At 54.6% G+C, this 24870-nt stretch overlaps 1 protein-coding gene across 3 annotated transcripts in view; it reads right to left on the reverse strand.

The window, feature by feature from the left end:
- Positions 1 to 584: 584 nt before the first annotated feature.
- The window catches only part of PADI1 (peptidyl arginine deiminase 1), a 39879-nt gene continuing 15593 nt past the window's right edge, over positions 585 to 24870 (reverse strand). Inside the window, exons 2-16 of one of the 3 annotated variants that reach the window (XM_082409799.1) lie at positions 21911 to 22091; positions 20759 to 20831; positions 20043 to 20104; positions 18351 to 18468; positions 18139 to 18264; positions 15991 to 16163; positions 15739 to 15842; positions 14565 to 14688; positions 14045 to 14152; positions 12430 to 12581; positions 8399 to 8543; positions 7483 to 7576; positions 6331 to 6410; positions 5405 to 5530; positions 585 to 2730 (exon numbers count right to left, since the gene is read on the reverse strand). In XM_082409799.1, the coding sequence (XP_082265925.1) occupies positions 2497 to 2730; positions 5405 to 5530; positions 6331 to 6410; positions 7483 to 7576; positions 8399 to 8543; positions 12430 to 12581; positions 14045 to 14152; positions 14565 to 14688; positions 15739 to 15842; positions 15991 to 16163; positions 18139 to 18264; positions 18351 to 18468; positions 20043 to 20104; positions 20759 to 20831; positions 21911 to 22091 (1900 nt within the window). In that variant the 3' untranslated portion in view covers positions 585 to 2496. Of the gene's footprint in view, positions 2731 to 5404; positions 5853 to 6330; positions 6411 to 7482; positions 7577 to 8398; positions 8544 to 12429; positions 12582 to 14044; positions 14153 to 14564; positions 14689 to 15738; positions 15843 to 15990; positions 16164 to 18138; positions 18265 to 18350; positions 18469 to 20042; positions 20105 to 20758; positions 20832 to 21910; positions 22092 to 24870 lie in introns of those variants that run through there. The other 2 variants (XM_082409800.1, XM_082409801.1) reach the window with 2 other exon arrangements.

Raw genomic sequence — 24870 nt, forward strand, 5'->3', positions numbered from 1 at the left:
TGATGGGCAGCAACTTTTTGCCTCTTAGTCCACAACAAATCTAAAATAAAGTGAATGAGTGAGTGAGTGAGTGTCAGGGGAGCAATCTGAGGCAGCACCGAGTATGTAGGATGAGAGGGGTGATAATTTCAGGTCCCTGAAATCAGACCACTGAGGCTGGGTAGCTTAGTAGCTTTAGAGGCAGGAAGGCAAGGGAATTATATTGGCCTGTGGCCCTGGGCACCAGTCCTGCTGGGGACTCTCCCACTCTGCCAATAGGGCCCAGCCTGCCTGCCCTCTGAGAGATGGAGGAGATAGCCCAGGGAAGGGAGAGGGATGAAGAGATAGGACCCACCCTCCCCGATAGCCATCTCAGCAGGGCAGGCAACCTCACGGCAATGGGCGTGTGCCAGCCATCCTGCTGCGTCGGCCTGCCTGCCTGGCACTGGCCCTGGGGGCTCTCCCAGCTGGGTAGGAGCTGCCCATGGCCAGTGGAAGTTGAGCCAAGGAGCTGGTAGCATAGTGGGTGGAACTGAGAGCACCTCTCCCCCCCTTGCCTCCCCTCCTCCCCACGGCTCAACGAACAGAAGCTAAGGAGGCAGCCGCTTGAAGAAATGCATGTTGACATTTTTATTAATCTGAAAGGAGGTGACCAGTCACCTGGAACATTCTCAGAGGGAACATCAGCAACGCACCCCCCAAACAGCCCAGCAGCAATTCCAGAGCTCCCCGCACTCAGTGCCACTCCCCGCATTCAGTGCCACCATCCCCATCTCTCTGCAATGCCCACTCCCCTCCCACCCGCAGCGCTGTCCCTGGGGAACCCCGGCTGCACACCCTTGGCCGCCGAAGAGATTCCTTCTCCTCTTGGCTCAGCCTAAGGGGCACCATGCTTATGAGCAGAAAGTGCACGGGCTGGACCAGGGGCTTGCAAATGGGGTTCCACAGAACCTTCTGGAAGGGGAGGATCCTCGTACACCACCCCCGCCACCTTAAACCAGAGCAGTTCCGTTTTCATCAGTTTCACATGCTGGGTCTCCGTGGTAGCCTCTGATGGCTAAGTGTTCCACAGCTAAAAGAGTTTAAGGGTAGATGGCTCAATCTAAATCTCACCAGGAGCCAGGGAGAAAACCCAGAAGGTAGAGGCCCAGGGGCTGAGAGTCACTGAGATGGCCCCAGAGGCTGTGGGAGAGGAAGGCAGGCTGGTTCCCTCCTGCCCATGCTTATCTGGGGCAGGGGCCACCTCTCGCCCTGCACCGGCCAAGCCAGCTTGCCTGTGCATGTCCCGGTGACCTCACCTGGGGCCAGGCTATTAAATTCCCATGGCAGCTCTGCCTTGCCTTCTATAGGAGGGGACACAGGCCTGCCACGGGGCTTTACTCACAGGTGAAACCCAAGCTACATGCAGGGTCTCTGAGTTGCTGAGAGAGACTGGGCGAGCCTTCCCTCCCACTGCCGGCAGAAGAAAGGGGGATAATTAACGACTATTAAAGGAAATTAAACCCCACCCTCAAAGATAACCTAATGACCCCCCCACCACCACCCTCTTCTAACATCTGGGCCCCCTCTCCTTGCTGCATCTGGAACAGCCAGACCCCATCACATCCAGAGTCCGACACTTAAAGCCTGGGAGGCCTAGGGCGCAGAGGCCAGGTCACAGGTTTTATCTCCATGCCTCAGCCTCCTCTGCCATCCTGGCCTCCTCCCCTGCTGCCCAGCCTTCCTCCGTGTGCCCTCCTCGGGCCTCACTTTAGCCTCTCAGCGTTTGTGAGCCGGAGGCAGCCAGCATGCGTAATTAAAGGCTTTCCAAACAGATAACAAGCACCCTTCTGAGGAGGGAGTCAGGTATTAAAGGGGTTTTGTTGCTTTTTCTTTTTAAAACAGTAAAGCAATTATACTCCAATAAAGATGTTAAAAAAAAAAAAAGAAACAGGCCATCAGACGCTGAGTTTTCCTGTCCTTACTTGCCTACATAAATATGGCTGAGGGGTGCTAGGAGATCACAGCATGGGGGCCCCCTGAAGGAGAAGATAGCCAGAAAAGGAAAAAGGGGGCCCCAAATCCCCCTTCCTGGTCTTACAAGAGCCACCGGTGGCCTAGACCCAGGGCCCTCACCCCAGGCCCCAGGCCCTGTGAGCCCCATTCCTGGTGCAAACACAAAGGGAATGTCAGAACAGAGGAGGGGCAACTCAAATTGGGGCAACTGCTGAGGCCACACGCTGCCATCCTTGCATGTGCTAAGGCTGTTGATCTTTTCCAGAACCTCTGGGAGTTGTGGATGGGGAAGAGGGGAGGGAAGAGTGAGAGCAGTCCTTCTTGAGCTGGCAGGCCACGCCAGAAGTGAGGATGTGCGGTGGCCATCCCTGTATCCTGGTACCCACGGTGACCAGCACACTGTGAGCACACAGGGGGAAGCGTCCAAGGCTCCCCCAAGAGGATGGAGGCCAGGTGGAGGTTCCTTATCCTGGCGGGATTCCCTGGCAGGTGGGGAGAGAGGATGGCGTGTGGGGAGCAGGCTCAGGGCACCATGTGCCACCACTTGAAGGGAAAGGGCTTCCGGCGCACGTTGGTGCCGCAGTGGATCTCTCCAAGCAGCTTGTGGTAGGACAAGTAGTCATCGATGAAGATACAGTAGAGGCCCAGGGGCTCCAAAAGGGACCGCACCTTCTCCTCCAGACAGCAGCTGCCGTTGATTATGGGCCCGAAGGGTTTGGGGATGCCCAGGTACTTGCCTAAGACCACCATGTTCACCTGTAGAAGTGACAAGGCAAGAAAGAGACCCGGTTAGCTGGGGATGTGCTACACCTGGGGCCCCTTCTGGGTTCTGGCTCTGGCAGACCCATCCCCAGGGCCTGTCCCGTCTTTGCCAGCATCTCCGGCCCCTAAGGCTGGCACTCGCTCAAGAACTAAGGTCTATGGAAGCAGAAAAGACGTAGATCCGTAGTTGGAAGAGAGGATTTATAACAGGCAGGGCTGCCAGTAACATACATGGTAACTTCATATAAATAAAAGTCACCCCTTCCTCCAACACTTTCCTCCACCTATCAGAAAAGTAGATTATAATGACTTTGTTAGAACAAGATTTTACCGTTATCTGCCAAAAACTTGTACAGCAAATGTATCCATCTACAAGGTCCACGGTGTGAATGTCGCAGGTGTGGTGCATTTATTTGTGCAGTACACACCAAGCTCAACCGTTCCTGGAAGCCCTGATAATTGTTACCGTTTATTGAGCATCTTCTACGTGCCAGATATAGCATCCGTAAACCTCACAGCCTCCCTCCGAGGCCATAGCTTGGACCGGTTAAGTAATATAATTAAGGCCACACAGCCAGAGAACAGGGAGACTGAAATTTGACTCAGGTCTGACTCATGCCAAAACTCGTGCTCTTTCTACGCTGCCAGAGTGTAGCACTGTGGCTGCCTGGGGCGCTAAGGAGTTGGGGCAAGGGGCTGGGAGCCCTTGGGGGCACCTGGGTTTATCTCCAATGGCACTTCTGCTTCCCCGGCTGGGGGACCTGGCAGGGGGCCCTAACACCAGGGAAGGGAAGTCTGCCCAGTGCAGGGTATGGAGGCTCCTTAGAGGTAACTTCTGGCCCAGTGGATGGCCAGAGGAGATGTCCTTGGTGTTCAGAGGGGACACTCTGACTCGCTGGGTCATCTCAGTGTAGGGTGGGCTGCCCTTACACTCTCCACGCCCCAGCCCCTCACCCTCAAGTCTGCCCCGCAGGGCCGTCCGCGGCTGGGACCAACATGGAGCTGGAGGGTCCCGTGGGGGTCTGTCACATGGCCTTGGCCCTGACCTGATTGGTTGCCCACTAATGGGCCAGAACATGGGGGGTGGGAGTGGGGCACACAGAGGGACAAAGGGCAGGGAGAGGAACAGGGAGCGGTAGTCAGGACCATTGCCAGCCTGGCTCTGCTTCCTCCTAGATGAGGACTCAGGAGACTGGAGGTCGGCCCATTTGCTCGCTGGAGACCTCGGGCAAGTCAACCACTCTCCTCCGAGGGCCTCTTTCCCCTTCTGACAAACGAGGGGTTAACTGAGTGTTCCCTAAGGGCCCTCCAGTGAGAACATGCTGGGATCCTCTAGCTGGGCCTGGACTGAAGCTGGGAGATTCCCACGGAGGGCTGTGTGGTGGGGAGGGGCTCCCAGCAGGGGAGGGCAAGGCCACAGCCCAGGGCTGACCACGGTCATGGGCCTTCCCCCACGCTCAGCCAGAACCAGAGGCAGGTCACCCCGTAGAGCTTCACTGTCTGATACGGTAGCCATCTGCCACATGTGGCTGCTTTTTACTTTCATTAAAATGAAAGTAAAACTTCCGTTCCTCAGTCACGCTGGCCACATTTGAAGCGCTCAGTAGCCACGTGTGGCGACAGCCACGTCATACTGCACAGATGTAGAACATTTCCATCACCCGAGAAAGTTCTGACAGCACCGCGCTGAGCAGTGGTTCTCAACCAGGGCGATCTTGCCTCCAGGGCATTTTGCAACCATCCTACGATGCACAGGACAACCCCCAGAGCAAAAGATTCTTTAGCCCCAAATATCGGTAGAACCAAGGTTGTGAAGCCCTGACTACGAGGTCTCTGCAGGGGCCTCACAGCGAGGGGTCAGGAGTGAATGCAACCCTGGCGGGGAAGCCCGACCCTATACACTGGCCTCCAATCAGGACCCCAGGATTCACTGGCTGGTCCAATGACAGGGATTCGAGTAAAGGCCCCAGGCTGAAGAGGGAGGGTCTCCCATCCTAGGGAACCACCCCTCACTGCTGCCCATGCCCCAACATCCTTTCCCAAGGGGTTACTGGGCACTATGGGCAGGGCTGTGCCAATAGCACCGCTCAGACCCCTCCCAGGGACCACATTGGTGAGATCACATCTGCTCATCTGTCTGTCAGGTGCCTGAGTTAATGACAGCCAGGGTGGCAGCTGCCACCTGCCATGCCTGCCCAACTCAGGATCCCTCTGGGGAGCAGACAGTGGGGTGCCAGCCTGGGGAGCAGAACAGGCAGCTGAGACCCAGAAGCAAAAGCTTGAAACATTGGAACCAAACCACGCTTCCATGTTCCACTTTGGGGGGGGAAGCCCTTAGTTGTGGGGCTGCCCTGTGCCCTGTAGGATGTTTAGCAGCATCCGTGACCTCCACCCACTAGATGCCAGTAGCACCCTCCTCGTGTGGCAATCAAAGTGCCCGCGGCGGGGTGGGGGAAGAAATCACCCTGGTTGGGAACTACCGATGGAGATTTTCTATATCTGCCCCAAAAAGCAAACACTGGCGAGGTCCGCAGGGCCCGTCCCAGCCTCCTTGCCACTCTGCCCCTGGATAGGGACGGCTTCTCCTCTGGACCCCCAACTGACCGCCCAGCAGGACCCCGCCCAGCACCAAGGATGGAAATGACCTGTCCTCCCTCCACACTCTCACCATGTCGGGGAAGAAGGCTTCTGCATAGGAATCCTTCAGGAAGAAGAGCTGGGGGATGTCCACAATGTCCCGCTCCGTCAGGCCCAGCTCCCGCTTCAGCACCTCCCGGTTCCAGTCGATGCATTTCTGGGGGGGCGGGAGGAGGGGCACAGGCACCCAGGGAACCAGGAAGGATCCAACGTTTCTGAGAGCCTGCTACGTGTCGGGCTCTGTGCACCTGACACGTAGGTGCCCTCTGCACCCTTTAGCTTGTTTGATCCTCAGAACAGCTTTGTGCCATTGCTACAGCAAATGGGGAAACTGAGGCTCAAGTGACCTGCCCAAGGGGACAGAGCTAGGAAGTAGCGGACCTGGGGTTTGGATCCAGGCAGCTTCTGGTTGCAAAAGTGCTTGCCGTCACCACACACTGTCCCAGCCACAGCCGGGCTTACGCTCCTGCCCAGCTCAGCTGTTTAGGAGGAAAGGTGTCGGGCGCCACTGGGGAGAAGCATGGGGCCTCCTCCCATCTACTGAGCAGGACTCCATGCCAGGCCTACACCAGGCACGTGGCAGGCATTAGCCCTGCCCCTTCCTGGGACCTCCTTCCACCCCATGTCCTCACCAGGTCACCCTGATTCCCACCCACCCCAGCCCTCGCCCCTACAGGGCCCCATTTCCCCACCACACCTCTCCCATCTCCCCAGATTTCTTGGGGAACTCAATTCTACTTCCGCTGAAACCCATCATTTCCCCAGAATGGGGGCAAGATCTCCCCCACCGGACTGGCACAGCTGTGTCTCTTCCATCAGACTGTGGGTTTCCCAAGATCAGAGGCCCTACCCAACCCACAGGTCTCAGCAGCCCCCAGGAGAATCAGAGGCCCAGGGCTGAACCCCTCACCCCCACCACGGCAGTTCCTGGGGCTGCTTCACCCCCACCCCCCTCACCTGTACATGGAGGTTGTCATTCCTGAGACGTCTGTCTTCCAGCATCTCATTAATGCTTCTCTTCGCCTGGTGCTTTAACCCTGCAAGAGAAAGAAGACCACAGCCTGCTCAGGGAGTACTGCCTGGGGCCACCTCAAGCCTGGGCTGTAGAATCCGGGCCAGGATTTTCCTCCCACCTCAGCACCAGGGTCTAAAGCAAGGACAGAGAAAGCCAGAGACTGGAAACTCTGATGGGACCAAGCTCTGGCTGCAAGTAAATCCTGGTGATGGATTATAAACTCCTTAGGAAGGGATGCCTGAGCGCAGAGCCTAAAAATTACAGAAGAGCTACCGTTATTGAACACCCACTATGCTCTGGGCCTCCTATTATATTTATTATTGATCTCTAAAGCAATGCTAGGTCAGGTTAGTTATCACCCCGCATTCAGAGAAGAGGAAATGGAGGCACTGGGAGGTTCAGAACACATCCTTGATCTCATAGCCAGCAAGTGGCAAGACCAGGATCTGAATCCAGGTCTATCTTTGCTGAAGGCTATGCCACATCCCTTCCAATGCTCCATTCCTCAGGTGAGAACACTGAGATCCCTGGTGGGGAAGGGGGAGGTGCTCAACGGGGCCAACCAGGCCCTTGGAGGGTCTGTCGATTCCCCGAGGAAGGTTCACAGAGGGGCCCCGACCACCGTCCTGGCTTCTCACCCCTCACTTTCTTGAGCCCCTGGCCCTGCTGCTCCCTGCTGCTTAGCCCTGGGCAAGCCACTTCCCCTCTCTGAGCCTCAGTTTTCTCCTCCATGAAAAGGGATGAGGAGAAGGGGGTGAACGATCAGATTGGGCAAGAGTATGAAAGTGCATGCACGGACAGGCACGTGGGAAGGCTCATGGCTTCCTGTTCCTTTCTTCCCCTGGGGTGCGGCCAGGAACAACCCAGTGTATGGAGGAGGCCACCCAGGCTTCCATCCCTGGCCCAAGAAAGGGAGAGCCCTCATCCTTTGCTCCCATATGAAGGTGTTGGGAAAATCAGTGATGGACTCTGAGCTGAGAGCCGGCAGACGAATGGCCTGTAAACAGAGCGCAGCCGTGACAGGCATCAATGGCGCCCAGGGCTGGCAACGAGAGGGCATGGTCTGGCAGGGTGATGGGCTCACTGGCACTCACCGTCAAACTGGGCCGCCTCCCCGTAGCCCTCCTCCTTCTTCTCTTGGAACAGTTCGAAGCAAGCGCTGGGGCTGGCCAGGAGCAGCCGGAAGCCCTGGCACAGAGGATGGGAGAGCAGCTCAGTGGACAGGTTCTCCCCTGATACAGGAAACCCCAAACTCAGGAGGGGCCAGAGTTCAGAGGCCAGACTGCACATGGCACCCCCCCCCAACCCCCCCCACCAGCCACAAAGGACTGTCTGTACTCCCCCCAATCCTCCAAGCCGGTTCACACCTGCAGGCCTTTGTCCATGACCTTCTCTTTTCCTGGAAGCCCTTCCCCATTTTGTACACCAGGGAGCTCAACCACTGGTCACTGAGAGGCCTCCCCTCCCAGGCTGCCTGCTCCCTGCGGGCTGTACCCTCCCTGATCACCTCTGCAAGGCAGTGAGTGGTTAACATGCTGGTCCCGAGCCCACCATCTTGGTCTGAATTTTACCCTACTAGTTAATTGCCCTTCTGAGCCTCGTTTTCCTTATTTATAAAATGGAGGAAATGATAATAGTACCCACCTCATGGGGTTGCTAGAGGATTAAATGCATTAAAACACATACATCTCACAGGTGCTCAGTAAATGTTACTAGTTTTTACCAGTGTCAGTCCTGGGTCTTGACTGAGAGGTCTGGATCAGAGCAAACACCCAGTAAGTATGAGAATGAGTGTATGAGAAGTGAGCGAACGAGTTCCCTCCTGACCTGGGCTCTGACCTCCTCCAGGAAGCCCCCCCCTGATTAACACCACCTGGCCCAGAGGGTACCCTGACTCCAAGCTCTCTATGGACAGAGGTGGTGAGCTAGTTTCAGGGGGCTTTGCCCTATCCTGACCCATCAGGATAGGGAGGGGCAGAGGTAGCTCAGGCAGGAGGAGAGGGGATGTACCTTCTGGTCGGAGGTGGGCACAAAGCTCAGGAACTCGTCCACATGGCCCACGTAGAGCCAGTCAGAGTAGAGCTCCACGGGCGCCTGTACCTGCTGGGCCTTCAGGAAGTCGCGCACCACCTTGGCCATTTGCTGCCCGCCAGACCTGGCCAGGGAGGGAAAGAGCAGGGTCACCTCGTGCCTGTTGTGTGCTGCTTCCCTGCAGGCACTTCCTGAGCCCCTCCCTGCCCACTGTCAACTCTCTGAATGGGTCTTCTTTGGTCCCTGCTTCCTGGCCCCAGCGCCCAGGTGCTCCCAGGAACTCGCTGTCCATCCTGAGTATCGCCCAAGAGAGTCTGTCCCTCCCTCACCTTAAAGCATCCTCCCCAAGGCCAGAAAGGTCCTGCCACCCCTTCTTGCAAAAGAGAGTCAAATGAGAGCCCTCCATCTGCCAAAGGGAACTGAAGACCCTCATCTCAATTCCTGGGACTCAGAGAGGTTGACTCTTTACCCAAGGCACCAAGCTTTTTGTTCAAAACATGACTGGGACCTGGCAAGCCACCCCCCACCCTGCTTAGTCCAGTGTTTCCCAAAGCGTGGGAATTGTTGCCCACTCCCCATGTCCCTCACTTTCTTCAGGTTTAACTCAAATGTCACCTCTTTCTCTATGTGGACTTTGGAAATAACAACAACCCCTCAACTCCTTTCCCAGCTTTATTCTTCTTTACAGCATTTGGTACTATTTGGCATACTTGATATCTTGTTTATTGCCTGGCAGCCCACTAGAATGTAAGCTCCAGGAGGGCTGGGATTTTTCTCTAGGTTCACTGCTGTATCCCCAGCACCTCTTATAGAATAGATGCTCAAAAATATTTGTGAATGCTATTAAGGCTTTTGAACAGCTGTGTAAGAGTCCACAGTCTATATAACTTGAATACATCCTCAACGAAACTAGAAGGGAGACCCAACAAGCAGTGACACAAGACAACACTGATTTGATTCAGGGGATGGGAATGCGGAAAATATTTTTCTTGTATTTCTGTTTATTTTAATATAATATTTAATATTTTAATTTCTGTTATTTTAAGTCCCTCCTTGGGACTCTGCAGCCCTCTGCCTGGAGGCAGGGGAATGGACCAGATGACTCCAGCCTTGAGAAGCATCAGACCTGGTCTCTGAGTCACATCAAAGCTGCCACCAGGAGGCAGAATTGTTCCAAGATCATTTTAAATGTGGGGAGCAGAGCTTGGAGAACCCAAGATAGTAGGGAACAGAGGAGCCATTTGCTGAGCACCTGCTGTGCGCCTGCCTGAGGCTCCTCACACTGGGTGTCTTGTTTAATCCCCGTGATAACCCTATTATGTACGTAAAAATAACAGGTCCATGTCATGATCTGAACTCTGCCAGACCAAGCTCTCTGACCTCATCCCCCCACACCCCCTTGTTCACTCTGCTCCAGCCCCACTGGCCTCCTTGCTGTTCCTCTAATGTCTCCAGCACACTCCTGCCTCAGGGCCTTTGCACTAGTTGTTTCCACTCCCTTGCACATTCTCCTCCCAAATAGCCACATCTTTAACTGTCTCATTTCCTTCAGGGAAATGTCAGCCTCTCACCAACACTTCTTTTACCTAACATACTAGATGATTTACTTATTTATTATGTTTGCTTATTGTCTGTTTCTCTCTGCTAGGATGTATGTAGGTTGTTTTGTTCACTGCTAAGGTCAGAAGCCAAGACAGGAACACAGGACAGCAGCCTGGATGTTAAATTTTAATTCGGGGTCCAAGGAGGAGATATGAATTCTGACTATTCCCCTAACTTGCTGTGTGGTCCTAGGCAGTAGCTGCCCCTCCCTGAGCCTCAGGGTTCCATCTGTCCACCAAGAGCTTTGTTCCTGGTTTTCAACACAATAGCCAATGGAGTGAGGCCCAGCTCTGCTAGTGACCCCCCACACGTTCCCATCCGGGGTCCTTGCTCTGAGCCTGGGATTTTCCAGAACATTTCTTTTATCCCCAGCACGGGGCCCCCGAACCTGGCATATAGGAAGTCTCAATAAATATTTATTGAATTGATAAATGAATGCATGAATTAGTGCATTCACTTCATTTAGCTAAGCCTCAACTTCCTCATCTGTAAAATGGGGATAATAGTCATCTCAACCTCATAGGGCTGTTGTAAGAATTAATGGAGGTAACATGGGTAAAGCACCATGTTCATGGCATGTAGGTGATCAATAACTTTTATCCATTGAGTTCCAACCTACTTCAAGGCACATCCACTGCCAGGGGTCCAGCTAAACAATACTCAAGCATTCAGAAGTTGGTTAATGTGAATCTTTTATCCCCAGTAACGGCTATTATATAGCTAGGACAGGGATTTTTTTATAAGCCCATTTCACTGAGGAGGACACTGAGGGATGACGTATAAAATAATTTGCCCATTTAATAATGTATCTTTGGGCTTCCCTGGTGGCGCAGTGGTTGAGAGTCTGCCTGCCGATGCGGGGGACGCGGGTTCGAGCCCTGGTCTGGGAGGATCCCACATGCCGCGGAGCAACTAGGCCCGTGAGCCCCAACTACTGAGCCTGCGCGTCTGGAGCCTGTGCTCCGCAACAAGAGAGGCCGCGATAGTGAGAGGCCCGCGCACCGCGATGAAGAGTGGCCCCCACTTGCCGCAACTAGAGAAAACCCTCGCACAGAAACGAAGACCCAACACAGCCAAAAATAAAATAAATAAATAAATAATTAAAAAAAAATAATGTATCTTTGCCACCTGATATATCCCTAGTACCTTCAACAGCGCCTGGCACATGGTAGGCATGCGATAAATATTTCTAAATGAATTAATCAAGCACCTACTATGTTCCAGGCCCTGCGGTAGGCACTAGTTAGGTGATGTACCCCAAATCATGTGGCCAATAAGTGGCAGAGGCAGGACTCGAACCCAAATCCATTAGTTTTCAAAGCTTGTGCTCAGTCCTCCCGGAAGCACAGAATGACCGCCCAGAGGTCTCAAGGCCCTTCTGCTCCCAGAGCTGGGGGCAGGATCCAGCCCCAGAGTAGTTCTGCACATGAGTCAGCAGCAAGGTGAGTGCACTCCTCTTGTCCTGGCCAACCTCAGCCCCGGGCACCCAGCCTGGGCACCCGGCTTCATGCCTGGGGTTGGTGCCAGGAAGTCTCACCTCACCTGATCCAGAGCCGTGAGGCCACCAAGGTCACCACTTGAGCCTGGGTAACCTTCCCAGGACTGTCTGGCTGCCTCTGGGCCCAAGACCAGATAGCCAGGGCTTGGGGACGCAAGCTGGGGCACGCCTGGGCTCCATGCCAACCCCACACAAACCGGAAGGCAACCTCCAGGGCCTGGGGTGGGCTTCATCTTTAGGCAGGAAGCAGGGGATCGCACTAGGACCCCTGTGCTACACACCCCATTCTTCGACTGCCCACAGGCTGGGTGGGGACCCACTCGGGAGATTTAGCAGGTGCTGTCATCTGTCTGAGCCCTAAACCCTAAATACCTTGTTTCCTGCTAGATGACAGCTGTCCAGGGTAGGACCTGTCAAGTTACCTCTGTCACCCTGGTATCCTGACCTGCAGCCTCGTGGTGACGGCTGTACCCTTTCTAGCTGTTGCTAGGACAACAGCTGTTTTGATTTCCTCCCTGGAGAGGTCAACGGATCCATCTCCTACTTCTGCCCTGGATTACACATGACCTTCCCGCTCTTCTGATGTTTCAAAAGAAGTCAGAAATCTGGCTTTTTACATGAAGTCTCCTGGTATATGTATATTTAATGTTGGTGACGAATTATGCTCATAAAATACTAGGCAGGGCAAAAGACCGTGGGCCAATAGTTTGTTTTTTCCTAAGATTCTGTGATCTTTCCAACCTATGATTCTAGGGCTCTATTCTAGGATTCCACGCAGGAACTTAAGACCATTTTTCAGACTGGAGAACTGTGTTTGCGGTGGAGGCAGGGGGGGTTGGAGAGTGGATGCTGCCTTGGGTCCCCCGGGCCCTCCCGTGACCTCCACCACCCTCCTACCCTGGCTTCTCACTTGGGAAAGCTGCTGCCAATGAGGATTCGGCCCAGGGGGTACTCCTTGCCCTCCACTGTGACGGGCGGGCTGACGTCCAGGTTGCCGAAGGAGTCAAGGCCAGAGACACCAGCGAACGGGATTTCCCGGGTTACATATCCAAAGTCAGGACCCTGAGGGAAAACCGTCGAGAGCCCCCCACGCCCAGAAGGAGGGGTCAGTTAGAAAAGGAAGAGACAGCTCTTGGGGTAGGGGAGCGAGGGGTGTTCCCGGGGGAATCCCACTCCCTGAAAAACAACCGCTATTCACTTTTCACACATCCTCCCGGTGCCCTGAGCATTGTGCTGTTAAAGCCAAAGCCAATAACAGAACAATAACTAGAAAATCCCTGAATGTTTGGAAATGAGGCAACATACTTCTAAAGAACCCATGGGTCAAAGAAGAAATCAGTGAGGAGGTTACACAGTATTTTGAAGTGAAAGGTAAAAACCACACAGCACGTTAAAACTTGAGGGGATGCCAGTAAAGTTGCACTTCTAGGGAATTGCCGCAGCTCTAAACACATATATTAAGAAGAGAAAGGGTTGAAAAATCTTAGCTTCCGTTTCCAGCTAAGAAAAGAACAGCAAATTAAACCTAAAGAAAGTAGAAGGAAGGAAATGAGAAAGACAGAGCAGAGAACAGTGGAAAAGGCGCTGGCCAGGTCAAGCCCAGGGCTTGGGGTCAGGCCCTTTGTTGATGCAGACTCACCCCACAGAGCTCACTGTCACCTCCCCAGGGACTCTTCCTTGATCCCTCCAGGCTGGGGTAAATGTCCCTGCTCTGTGTGCCCATGAGTTCCTGGACCTTCCCCATCATATCCCCCACCAGACCCTGGCATTGTCCTGGAGGTGGGGGACAGGGGTCAGTAAACAGGCAGAGATGTGAGTTCTGGGACCCGACCCACCTCAAAAGGGGGGTTAGCCTAGCGGTAAAGTTCAGGGGCCGTGGAGGCAGCCCCTCTGGTTTTGAAGCCACTGCTAACTAGCTGTGTGGCCTTGGGTAAGTTGCTTAACCTCTCTGAGCCTCAGTAAAGAGGGAATAATAATATCCATAGGAGTATGGATATCCATACTTATCCATAGGAGTCCACGTGGATTAAATGAGCAACTGTGTAAAGCTAGGAGGGAGGGCCTGGAACTTGGGACACGGTTGCTGGAGTGGCTCCTGTCGCCCTCCCGTGTATAGAAGCAGCATTGTGCCTGGCACACAGTAGGAGTTCAGAAAACATTCGTTACCTGAAGAGAGGACCTGGCTCACAAAACAAGAGCCATGAGGGCTCACTAAGGGTGCGTTGCCCTCAAAAGGCAGTTTGGTTTCCCCAGAGCTGACTCCTTTGTTCACTCCCCCTTTGGGGAGAGGAAGGACCTCAAGGAGGACTTTGCTGGCCTGTCCCTCCCAGAACAGGGGTGATTTGCATGAGATTTGCATTTCATTTACATATTCCTCCCAAACCTCCCACTAACTCCCCATTTGCCAGAACCCACCACCTGTGTCCTTTTGTAGCCCCTAAAGGACTAGGACCAGGCAAGACTGACTGGAGAATCCTATAGGAGGAGCCAGCCATGGTTTCCCCACTCTGCCCTTTGCCGCATACCAGGATACTCTTATAAGGGAAATACTTCAGGCGTCTGTTTCGGGGGGAGTCAAAGACCACTGGGAAGGATTTGTGAGGAGCCTCGATGTAGCCAAACTCCATCTCATCCTGGGAGGGGAGAGAAAAAGACCACAGTGACTGCCTCAGTGTAGTATTAAGAATGGGTTAATCCCCCCAGGCCCGGGGCGGGGCGGGGCAGGACAGTGGGAGGGTGCAGAGGCCAGGGAACAGAGGTGGAGTGAGGCCTCTCAGGGCCGCAGCCAGAGGAGGACTCTGCCTGGGACCAGAGCACTTGGAGGGAAGCAGGAGAGACTGGGGCGATGCAGGCAGTGGCGGGGGGGGTGTTCCCCTAGACTGCATGTCCCCCACCCTAAGTCCTGGCACCCAGGCCGGCCTGGCTTCTCTAGGGAAACGGAGGCCAGTAGGAGCCTGCGCAAGCCAGCTTTCCCAAAGCCAGTGTAGAGGATGGGGTTCAGGCCTCCCGGGCTGCCCTCCTCTCCCGGATTGCTCCCGCACCCACCTGGATCCAGCGGTCATTCCGATTCTCAATCCAAGGGCAGACGATCAGCTTGCAGTTGGCTTTCGACGCCAGGTCAGACATGTCTTTCAGAAACTTCTCATTTGAGCCATGGGAGTCCACGACACTGCGAAACACAGGGAGAGGGGAGCGAAATAATGACCGCTGACTGTGGCCTTGGCCTCAGGGCCAGGAGGCAGGGGATGGATGGGGTGGCCTTGATGCGGTCTGTGCTAGTCCCCGTGTGGCCCCTGGGCACAGGGGTTCAAACCCAGTCTCTGCACTAGAGACACTCATGGGCTAATGACAGAGACAAATAACGTCCCCAGATCACATCAGGTGGCAGGTGCAAGGGGAGGGACAAGCCCGGGGCTGTGGAGCCCAAAGGCAGGGCACCAAAGTCCTGGAGAAGGTGACTGGGGACTGAATCTCACTGGTTAAGGTGGTAGTGAGGGGGCAGGTAGCCCCATCTCCTCCTGTTTCTCACAACTGGCCTAAACAAAGGAGTCAGGGTGGGGTTAGTGAGCAAACAGAAAGAAAGAGTTCCCGTCTGAACACCTGGGCCCAGCTCAGCAGAGCAAACCTGTTTGGCCACACCCTTCCTGGCCTTTTGACTTATGTTCCAAGTCATCTATGGCCCTTTCCAGTGGTCCAAACTCTGATGCAGAGGCCCGGAGTAGCCTTGCCAATCCAGGCTCACCTGCCCATCAAGGGGCCTGACAAGGATTCTGAGAGATGGCAGAAGGACCAGGGACCCGGGCTGGGGCAGGGCTCACAGAGGACTTTGGAGTCTGGGTCCCAAGTTCTCTGCAGGCCCAGGAGTACACCCACATCTGAGCAAGGCTGGGTCTCCTGCAGCTGCCATCAGTCTGAACGGGGCCTGGCCCCACTGCCTGGAATAAATCCTGGATGTTCTGGGGCTGCTACATGCAGGACAGGGTAGGGCAGGTGTGCTGGACTTGAGCCATTGACCTCAGCCAGGGCCTTAGCTGCTCAGAGCAGGTAGGGCTGACAGGCCCAAGCCAGCCTGCTGCTATCCTATCCCCAGCTTGTGTCCGTGGGTGCCTGCAATGAATCCGTCCAGTGTGAGTGCAGGGCCAAGCCTGGTACGGCATTCTGTTCCTATCTCTATGAGGCCAGAGACGGTGGGAGAGCGGCAGGAGGGGCGAGGCCTCACCTGCACACATACAGCTCCAGGGGGCTTTGGGTGTTGGGGGTCATGATCCAGGGGGCCATGCGGAAGGTCACGGTGTCTGTGAAGTGGGGCACCTCAGACAGGGTCTGGGGGGAAAATGAGGACTCAGTGGGCCCTGCAGGGAGCCCCATCAGGCTTCAAGACCCCGCAGCCCCCAGTCTCCCAGCCCTGGAGCCTCCAAGCTAGTCCCTGAAGCCCCTCATCCCCTATCACAGCCCCCAGCGCCCTACATACCTTGGTGTCCACCAGGCTGACGCTGAGAGAGACCAGCCCCAAGAAATGAGCGTCGGGAAAGGTGAGCCCCTCCACGTAGAAGCTGATCTTCCGCTCCCCCGGATGCCGCTCCACTTCGTAGGACAGATGCCAGGGCCCCAGCACCTGCTTGTAGTCTGAGAGAGAATTCCCACCTAGGGGGAACCAGAGTCAGCACTGGGGGCCCAGTGCTGGGACAGGGGTGTGGGGCTGCGAGGATGCGAGGACAGGAAACCCGAGGCCAGGAATGTAGAGGCAGAACCACCTTTGTGTTAGATCTACTTGGACTCCTCTCCAGCTCTGCCATGTGCAAGCTGTGTGACCTCAGTTCAATGACTCAACCTCTCTGAGCCTCAGGTCCTCATCTGTAAAATGGGCTAATATTATGTTTCTCATGCGGTCAGGGTAAGCTTTAAACTAGATAAGGAAGTAAAAGCAGCTGGCACAAAAGGTGAAAACAACCTAAATGTCCATCAACGGATGAATGGATAAACAAAATGTAGTATGTCCATATGCTGCCATGTTATTCATCCATAAAAAGGAATGAAGTATTGATACATGCTACAGCACAGATGAACCTTGACATTATACTAAGTGAAAGAAGCCCGACACAAAAGGCCTCATATCATATCATTCCATTTGTACGAGATGCACAGAATAGGTACATCCCTAGGGACAGAAAGCAGATTAGCTGTTGCCTAGGGCTGGGGGTTGGGGGTCGGGGAGTGACTGCTAATAAGTACAGGCCTTTATTTGGGGGTGATGAAAATGTCTTAGAGCTAGAAATTTTGTGGTAGTTACCCAACATTGAGAATGTACTCAATGTCACTGAATTGTTCACTTTAAAATGGTTATCTGGGGACTCCCCTGGTGGCACAGTGGTTAAGAATCTGCCTGCCAATGCAGGGGACACAGGTTTGGGCCCTGGTCTGGGAAGATCCCACATGCCGTGGAGCAACTAAGCCTGTGCACCACAGCTACTGAGCCCGTGCTCTAGAGCCTGTGTGCCACAAGTACTGAGCCCACGTGCCACAAATACTGAAGCCCACGTGCCTAGAGCCCGTGCTCTGCAACAAGAGAAGCCACCGCAATGAGAAGCCCGCTCACCACAACGAAGAGCAGCCCCCGCTCGCCGCAACTAGAGAAAGCCCGCGCCCCTCAACAAAGACCCAATGCAGCCAAAAATCAATAAATTTATAAAAAAATAAAGTAAATAAAATAAAATGGTTAATTTTATGTTATGTGAATTTCATCTCAATTTTTTTAAAAAATCGCCTGGCACCTAGTAGTTCTGGCCCATCGCCTTTTCCCCTCCCCTGAGGGTTGTCTGGGAAGCGCCACCCTGGCACGCTCTTACAGCATGAAATGTTCTCAGCTCACTTACGGAGACTTTGCTTATGTTCTGGTATCACAGAAAGTGTTTCCAAGCCGGACTCCTGGGTAACATTCCACCATTGGAACATTCTGGTCCCTGCCAGGCTCATTTAGCTGGGACAAGTTCTGAGTCAGTTTGAACAGAGGAGGATGATGCGGAAGAAGGAAGGGGCAGGAGAGGTCTCTTGTGATTTATGAAAATGTAAGGGCACCTCAGGGTTAAGGGTTAGTGTTTTTGCTGGGGTTTTTTTTGTTTTTTTTTTTAATCCACAGACTTTGATTAATAAACTGTCAGAACAACTGGATTCTGAAGGCAGGCCTGGGCCTCAGCTTTGCTAGTCCCTGCCTCCACCCTACCCAGCCTGGACAGTGCTTGTTTTACATCGAGAACTCATTCCATGCTAACCGACCAGAGGAAGGATGGGCTCGGGAGAAGGGGCAAGGGTAGTGGAAAGAAGAGGGGCTTTGGTGCCCAAGAGACTGGCTTTGAATGCTTGCTCCATCCCCAACTGGTTGTGTGACCTTAGGGCAGTGAATTCACATGTCTGAGCCTCAGTTTTCCCCTCTATAAAATGGGTCTAGTTTGGGAACCTCTTTCTTGGGCGATATGTCGTGTCCTGATGGAGTGGCTGTTTGTAAGTGGTAGTGAGAGTTACAAAATGATGATGGAAGGAGGGAGAGAGGTGGATAAGAGAAGAATGGTTTGGGAAGCAGAAGATGGAGCAGGGAGGGAAGAGACCCCTCCAGGCCACTCACCCCTAGCGCAGAAGACCCCCACTCTCCTGGAATCAGAAAGCGGCACGTTCAAGACCAGCTTGTGGCTGTCAAAGAGCTCATCAGGGCCATCGCAGCTCAGCACCATTGGGGCCATGTCCTGCAGGTCTGGAGAGAGTGGTGCCCATGAGACAATCCTGCTCCATCCCACACCATCACCCTGGACGACCCCATACACCCCTTCTGGTGCTCACCATCCAGTGATGTCAGCTGAGTGTTGGCGAGGTCGATCCCCCTGGACCTGAGACCATCCCGGTCACAGTTTACCAGCAGGACAGCCCCATAGCCCTCAGGGCCCCAGCGCCAGGTTTTCTGTGGCAAAGCAAGAGGCCTTAGGGTCAGTGGGACCCAGGGGTCTCTGGGAAGGGGTTCTGGACATGGCTAGAGCTGTCTGCTTTGTTAACTTGGAGACTTCTGTATTCTGGGTTTGCTTAAAGATTTATAGAGGGATCATAGATTTGGGGAATGGAGTTCCAGGTCCCTACACCCAGAGCCACTCCACGCTTGTGCAGTGAACAACTTGAACAACAGCTCCTCCCAGCCATCACACTGGAAGAGGAAGGGTGATGGCACCAAACCCAGAAATGGCCTTTGCCAGTCTGCTGAGCTTTGGTCCTGCCAGCAGACTAAGACTGCCTCGCCCTGACCTTGATGGGGCTGGAGAATTCCTGGGAGACTCTCCCCATCCCAGTCCTCTCCTGGGGCCTGTCCCACAGTTTTCTCTGACTTTCACTTGAGATCCTGCAGGCCCTGCAAGATAGTCTGAGCTGAGAGGTGGGGAAGATGGCTGGAACCCTGCCTCTGTGATCAAAGCTCTTCCTGATGTGCTTCTTTTTTTCTCTTTTAATTTATTTGCTTATTTATTTTGGCTGTGCTGGGTCTTAGTTGCGGCACACAGGATCTTTGTTGCGGCATGTGGGATCTTTAGTTGCAGCATACATACTTCTTATTTGTGGCATGCGGACTCTTAGTTGCGGCATGCATGTGGGATCTAGTTCCCCGACCAGGTTTGGAACCCCAGGCCCGCTGCATTGGGAGTGCAAGTCTTACCCACAGGACCACCAGGGAAGTCCCCTTCCTGACGTGCTTCTACTTTATCCCCACTGGACTCTGCAAGGCAGGGCTTTTTTTCCCCATTTCACAGAAGAGGGAAAAGAGGCTCTGGGGTGTGAACCCCAGGTCACATAGATGGGATTCAAACTTGGATCTGGGGGACCTTACAGGACCACTGCTAACTTATATGGCACTCTTGTTCACCCCTCTGGGTAGATGCTTCTCTGTACACGGCCCAAGACATGATTTATATCATAGGCCCCACCCACCACCTTGCCCAAGCAACCTTGTGCAGTGAACAACCTGCACAGCCATCTGTGGCAGCCCTACTCCATCTTGTCCACAAAGTCTTATATATGATTCAGGCTTCCTCTCTGGGGTCTTTCCCTGAAAATCATATCTTCTACCCTCCCAGGATGGCTTTCAGATACATCCAGTGGGGTAATGCCTTGAGCCCACCTCATCTTCGTCCTCACTCTTCAGGATCTGTCAGTCACTTGACAAGTCACCTACCATGCTTGGGGGTCCAAATACAGCCCAGGAAATAGAAAAGGCCTCAAGAAAAAGAACCAATCCCAGTTCTAAGGTGGCACAAGAGAGACCCAGAGAGGGTAAGCTGTTTTCCAGGAGTCACACAGCATGTTGATCACACAGTGTAAGTTAAGGCCCATTCATGCTGATTTGGGAGTCCTCAGATGGCTTCCCTATACTGCTGGATACCACAGACCCTAGGAATCCATCACCCTTCTGGAGGAAGAGCCCACTCCACCCCAGGACCACCCCCAGGTTTGCCTGTCAACTCTGCCATCTTGGGGTAACCAGGAGAGTCCCACCTTGTCGCCTTGGCTCCTCTTCACCTTGCCCGTGCGGCCCGTGTCGACGTCAAGGGAGATGTCTGCAAAGAGATGTAGAGGGACTACCAGGGCTCCCCGGTCCCACCCTCGCACCATAATGTCAAGGTTGGGGCAAGCTTCGGCCCCTCCACAAGCTCTTGAGAACCAGGAAGCCCTGTTCTGGGGCCACACCCAACACCTGAGAGGCTCTTGTGGCAGCCCCCTGTGGTTCTGGGCATTGGAGGGACCCAAGCCTTTGGCTCTTGAATTTTTGACTCTTCTATGTGGGCTGAATTGCTAGCTCTTGGGGGCCCTGACTCTGGAGGTCGGGATCAGGCCTGAGGTTCTAGGTGCTGGTTCTGCGGTTCACAGGGCCAGCTGCCGGGGTCTGGCCGAAGGTAGCATGTGGCTCTCCATGGTTTAGTGATGTCTTGAAGTTCCAGTGAGTGTGATAGGCAGACTCTGGATGAAGGAGGCCTATTGTGGGTCTAGCTGGTGACCCATGGGCAGTGCAGTTTCCAGATTCTTATGGCCCTAAGTATGGCTGCGACTCCACCCCTGAGGCTCTAGAGTGGATGAACCGCCTCTGAAGAAGCCAAGCTCCTCGATGGGGGAGGAAGATGTCCATGGGCCTTGCACTTGGGGGCTCCCCTAAGACCCTCAAGCAGCCAGCATAGAGGGGTGGATGTACGGAGAGCCAGGGAGGTGGGACTTACCGGCGCCAGTGAGGTAGAGCACACTGTGGCCCAAGGCACTGTCCTTCTGCTGCCCGAAGTAGGAGACGTTCACCTGTGGGGACATGGTCAAGCCTAAGCCAGCACGGCCGCCCCTTCAGCGATGGCTGTGACAGGGGGAGTGAGGGGACACTCCGGCAGCCCTGCTTAGAGGCAGGGGAGGCATGGGGGGCCCAGCTACTCCCTGCTGCTGAAGGCCCAAGGCCCACGGGCTCCCGGCTTGGATCCAGAGCCCCCTTCTCCAGCTGGAGAGGCTGTGGATGCCTCCTCAGCTCCCAGGGCTGAGCTGAGGGGCCAGGAGGGCCAGATGGGGTGCGGGAGGATCCCAGAGGGAGCAGCTGGACCCTCAGGAATCCATGGGGATGTCAGAGAGAAAGAATGAGGGAAGGGACAGCTGTCACTAGGGACAGGCAAGTTAGTCAACCTCTCTAAGCCTCTGTTTCTTCATCTGTAAAATGGGAACAATGACCACCCCCCACCCCCTCCCCATAGTAGCAGCCCAAGCTCACAGAGCTTTCCCTGTGCCCTAGAACCCATGGCCAGGGCTCGACCCGGGCCATCTCAGTGGGCCCCCAGGATGACCCCAGTAGATGGGGCTCAGAGGTAGGATTTGAGCTCCAGGGCCCCTACTCTCAACAGCTGCACAGTCCCCACCTTTTTGGTGTCGTTGGAGAAAAGGCTGAATCAATGAATCAGGGGTCACTGTGTGTGTGGTGGGTGCCTGAGGGTGAGTGAGAAGGGTACCATCTGTGAGAGAGAAGGCTTCCTGCTTCCTTAGGTGGGAGACACACACCCTGGTATGTACCTGTGTCCACGTGCGTGCATGTGTGTATGGGTGCTGCCGAGGACTCCTTTGCTTGGGGTCTGCGTGGAGCTGTGTTAAAGGGGGCGTTTGTGAATTTGAGGGGGCGAGCAGGAAGGCTGTGCTTTTACGGGAGCATTCGTGTATGTGTGCGTGTGACGTTGGGGCACTGGGGTGGGTTTGCATGTTTGGGTGTCTGTTGAGTTGCATTAGGATGTGTCGCGTGGACGTGGGTGGCAAAGCCTTGTGGGGTTTGGTTGAGTGGGGGTGATGTGTGAACGGGGTATGCTTTGTGGGGGGCTCTTACCTTCTGTGGGGAAGTAGCCTCTTACCTTGAGATCGTTTAAAGCCTTACTGGCTGCGTCCACAGATATGATCACATCCACGCCAGCATCCAGGGGCCAGTGGGCCTTGTCTATGGGCTCTGTCACCTGTGCTGTGTTGTAGACCGTGAAGACCTCCACCCCGGAGCTCCCAGAGACTCTGAAGGTCTCAGCACCCTTGGGCACATCACTGATAGAAAGGAGAGAGGAGAGCATCCGGGGGCTCAGGAGAGAGACCAGCGGGGTAGTGGGCTGGGGCTACCCGGCTATGTAACAGCACCCCCTAACAGCTGGACTGGGGAGCGGCGGGGGGAGGAGGGGACCACTGGCCAGGAGACCAACCTGGTTGGGCCCCAGGGCTCCATTCCAGCTCTCCACTGATTCCCATGTGACCCACCCTGGACACGTCGTCCCCGGGCCTCAGTCTCCCCATCTGCAACATGAAGGGCTTGGAGCAGAGCAGTGGCTGTTGAGCTCTGTTTTAGTGGCAGAGCCCTTTCAGTGGACCTCTCATGGAACCCCAGACAGAAGAAGGACAAAAGGGGGCCGGGGGGTGGTGTCAAGCCACGGTGTTTAACCCTTCCACTCCCACCGCGGCCCCTGAGGCTCCAGAGAGCAGAGACTGAAAACCTCTGGACATCCTCAATCCCCCCCCCTCCCCCAAAGCTTCCTGCTTTTATGCTTCCAAATTCTCTAACCCAACAAGAAATCCATTCGAGACCACCTCTCACCTCCTCCACTGCCACCCCTGCACCCACCTAGAGCGCTGGGCAGCTTCCTAAGCCCACCTGTGCCCGCTCCAATCTGTTCCCCACTCAGAGCAGATCACGTTGTTCTTACGCTCAAAAGCAACGGTTCGCATCACACACAGCAAAGTCCTCACAATGGCATACAAAGCCCCTCCTGATATGCCCTCTGCCACCTCCCGGGAACCTCCTCTACCCCACTAGGCTCAGTCCTCACTCACTCTGCTCAAGCCACACTGACCTTCCTGATGTTCCATGAAGCTGCCAGGCTGTCGTGCCTCAGGGCCTTTGCACTGGCCGTTTCCTCTGCATAAAATGCTCTTCCCCCAGATATCCACAAGGCTCGCTCCTTTACCTTCTCCAGGGCTCTGCTTAAATGTCACCTTCTCAGTGAGCACCCCCTGCCCATCACTCTATTTAATGCTACACCTTGTCCCACCTTCTCCCACACTCTCCTTATCCCTGCCACTCTGCTCTGATTCTTTTTTGTTTGTTTGCTTGTTTGTTTTTAACATCTTTACTGGAGTATAATTGCTTTACAATGTTGTGTTAGTTTCTGCTGTGTAACAAAGTGAATCAGCTATACGTATACATATATCCCCATATCCCCTCCCTCTTGCGTCTCCCTCCCACCCTCCCTATCCCACCCCTCTAGGTGGTCACAAAGCACTGTCTGCTCTGGTTCTTAATCATACTGTTAGGTATTGTCCGTCTCTCCTGCTAGAAGGTCAGGTCCACCAGGGCAGGGAGTTTTGTCTGTTTTGCTCATTGCTATCTCCCATCACCTATAACAGTGTCTGGCATGTGGTCAGTCTCATAAACACCTGTTAAATGAATGAATGGATTCAGTTGCCCCTAGTCTGCAGGGGGATTCAGGCCCATCTGCACCCAGTGGTACAGAACTTGACTGAGGCCATACCCTGCAAAGTTCTCCCCGTCTACCTGATATACCACATCCACCCAATACTCCAGAGCTCTGGGCTCCTGAAACGGGGATCAGGAAGCCCTCAGTCTGCCAGGCCCCAGCCGGGGGCACCCATCTTCTGGGCCTCCACGCTACTTCTCAAGCCACCAGCTGCTTCCAGCCACAGCAGGTAGGGGCCAGCCTTCCTGGGCCGTAGACTCAGAGGGGTTGCTCTGCAAACTCGGGCTACAGGGCACCAGGAGCTAAGCCAGCAGGGCCTCTGGGGGCGCTTGTCCTTCTTCATCCCCTGAATAAACCTGAGCTGTGTGCCTCCCTGTCCCAGCCCTGTGATGGGCCCCAGGGTTCCATGAGGCCCTTGGCCATGTGGAACACACACACTGGAGGGGAAGCCAGAAGAGGGAACTACATGTCAGGGCTCCCCACTGCCGTCCCCCAGGACAGAGCCGTCAGCCTCAAGGCCACCACCCAAGGTCAAGTCAACTTGCAAACATCCACCCGACTGCAAAGATGCCAGGGCCACAAGGGTCCTTTGATGCATCCTCCTGCCTCCATCGTTTCCTGTATCCCTGAGAAACCACCCAAGTATTAAAGCCCCTGGAGAAACCAGACACCCCTCCCAGATCCCCACTGTGGTCACTCAGTCCCCACAAACAACTGCCCCCATTGACAATGGTGGTGATGGTCGTAGTTACAACAGTTCCAAGTCCCACGCGGGACCTGGCTCTCTGAGGCACATCATGGTCCCATAAGGCAATTATTATTCTCGTTTTAAAGATGAGGCTGGGGTGGAGAGGGACCCCTGAGCCCTGCAGGCTGCTGGCAAGACCCACAGGCCCTCACCCCACTCCTGGCCTCACCGTCCTCAAGAGGCACTTTCAGGCATCTTCCCACCTTACATGCCCTTTGCCTTTGTTTAGTCAGTTGCCATAGGAACCCAAGTCTCCCAGACTTAGAACCCCCATTTTCCATCTCCAGACTCAAAGCTGTCTTTTGAACATCTCTTTAGGGTGTCTAACAGGCTTTTTACATTTAACGTGTCCAAAACGAAACTCTTAGTTCCCCACTTCTGCCCCGTCCAAACCTGCCCGGGTCAGGCCACATCATCGGATTCATCCTGGCCTTCTCTCCTTCCCTCGAGCTCACATCCAGTCACCAGTGAACCCTGTCAGCTCCCCCTTCACAACATCACCTGCTGACATTCGCATCTCTTCCACGCCTAACGCCCTGGTCCAGGCCCCAGTTTTTTCCGTGTGGATTTTCACAATAGGCTGGTCCCCCTGCTTCTTCTCCTGCTGCCC

The sequence above is a fragment of the Balaenoptera physalus genome (genome assembly GCF_965194825.1).
Source record: "Balaenoptera physalus genome assembly, chromosome: 1".
NCBI lineage: Eukaryota > Metazoa > Chordata > Mammalia > Artiodactyla > Balaenopteridae > Balaenoptera > Balaenoptera physalus.